Source organism: Poecilia reticulata, linkage group LG9 (genome assembly GCF_000633615.1).
Source record: "Poecilia reticulata strain Guanapo linkage group LG9, Guppy_female_1.0+MT, whole genome shotgun sequence".
Taxonomy (NCBI): Eukaryota; Metazoa; Chordata; class Actinopteri; order Cyprinodontiformes; family Poeciliidae; genus Poecilia; species Poecilia reticulata.
This window is the reverse complement of record NC_024339.1, coordinates 33,196,198-33,196,756: the sequence shown is the minus strand read 5'-3', so window position 1 is coordinate 33,196,756 and position 559 is coordinate 33,196,198. Positions and strand designations below refer to the sequence as shown.

At 60.1% G+C, this 559-nt stretch overlaps 1 protein-coding gene across 2 annotated transcripts in view; it reads left to right on the top strand.

Annotated features, from left to right (window-relative positions):
• The window catches only part of lrrc2 (leucine rich repeat containing 2), a 9,535-nt gene that overhangs the window by 6,946 nt on the left and 2,030 nt on the right, over nt 1-559 (top strand). For both annotated transcript variants that reach the window (XM_008419428.2, XM_008419429.2), the window contains exons 6-7: nt 84-220; nt 304-449. In XM_008419428.2, the coding sequence (XP_008417650.1) occupies nt 84-220; nt 304-449 (283 nt within the window). The remainder of the gene's footprint in view (nt 1-83; nt 221-303; nt 450-559) is intronic.

The window sequence follows — 559 nt, the reverse complement described above, 5'->3', positions numbered from 1 at the left end:
TCTCTGCTTCCCGTTTCCTGTCTCCTATCTCTGCTTCCTGTTTCCTGTTTCTGCTTCCTGTTTCCTGTCTCCGCCTCCCCCAGGGAAGCTGGCGGCGCTCCGCAGGCTGAACGTCGGCTACAACCGCCTGTCCAAAGTTCCTCCGGAGCTCGGAGACTGTGAGAAGCTGGAGCGTCTGGAACTGGCCGGAAACCTGAGCCTGAGCGAGCTGCCCTTTGAGGTGAGGCTGCGGGTCTGTGGACCGGGTCAGAACCAGGTCAGAACCGGGTCGGATCCTTCCTTCATGGTGTTTTCTGTCTGCAGCTCAGCAGCCTGAAGCAGCTGGTCCACCTGGACATCTCGGAGAACCGATTCGCCTCCATCCCCATCTGCGCCCTGAGGATGAGCCGCCTGCAGCTGCTGGACCTCAGCAACAACCAGCTGAGCGACCTGCCGCAGGACATGGACAGGTAGCTGTCCAGGACGGACATAAGGGACAGGTGGCTGTCCTGGACGGACACAAGGGACAGGTGGCTGTCCAGAAAGGACACAAGGGACAGGTAGCTGTCCAGAAAGGACA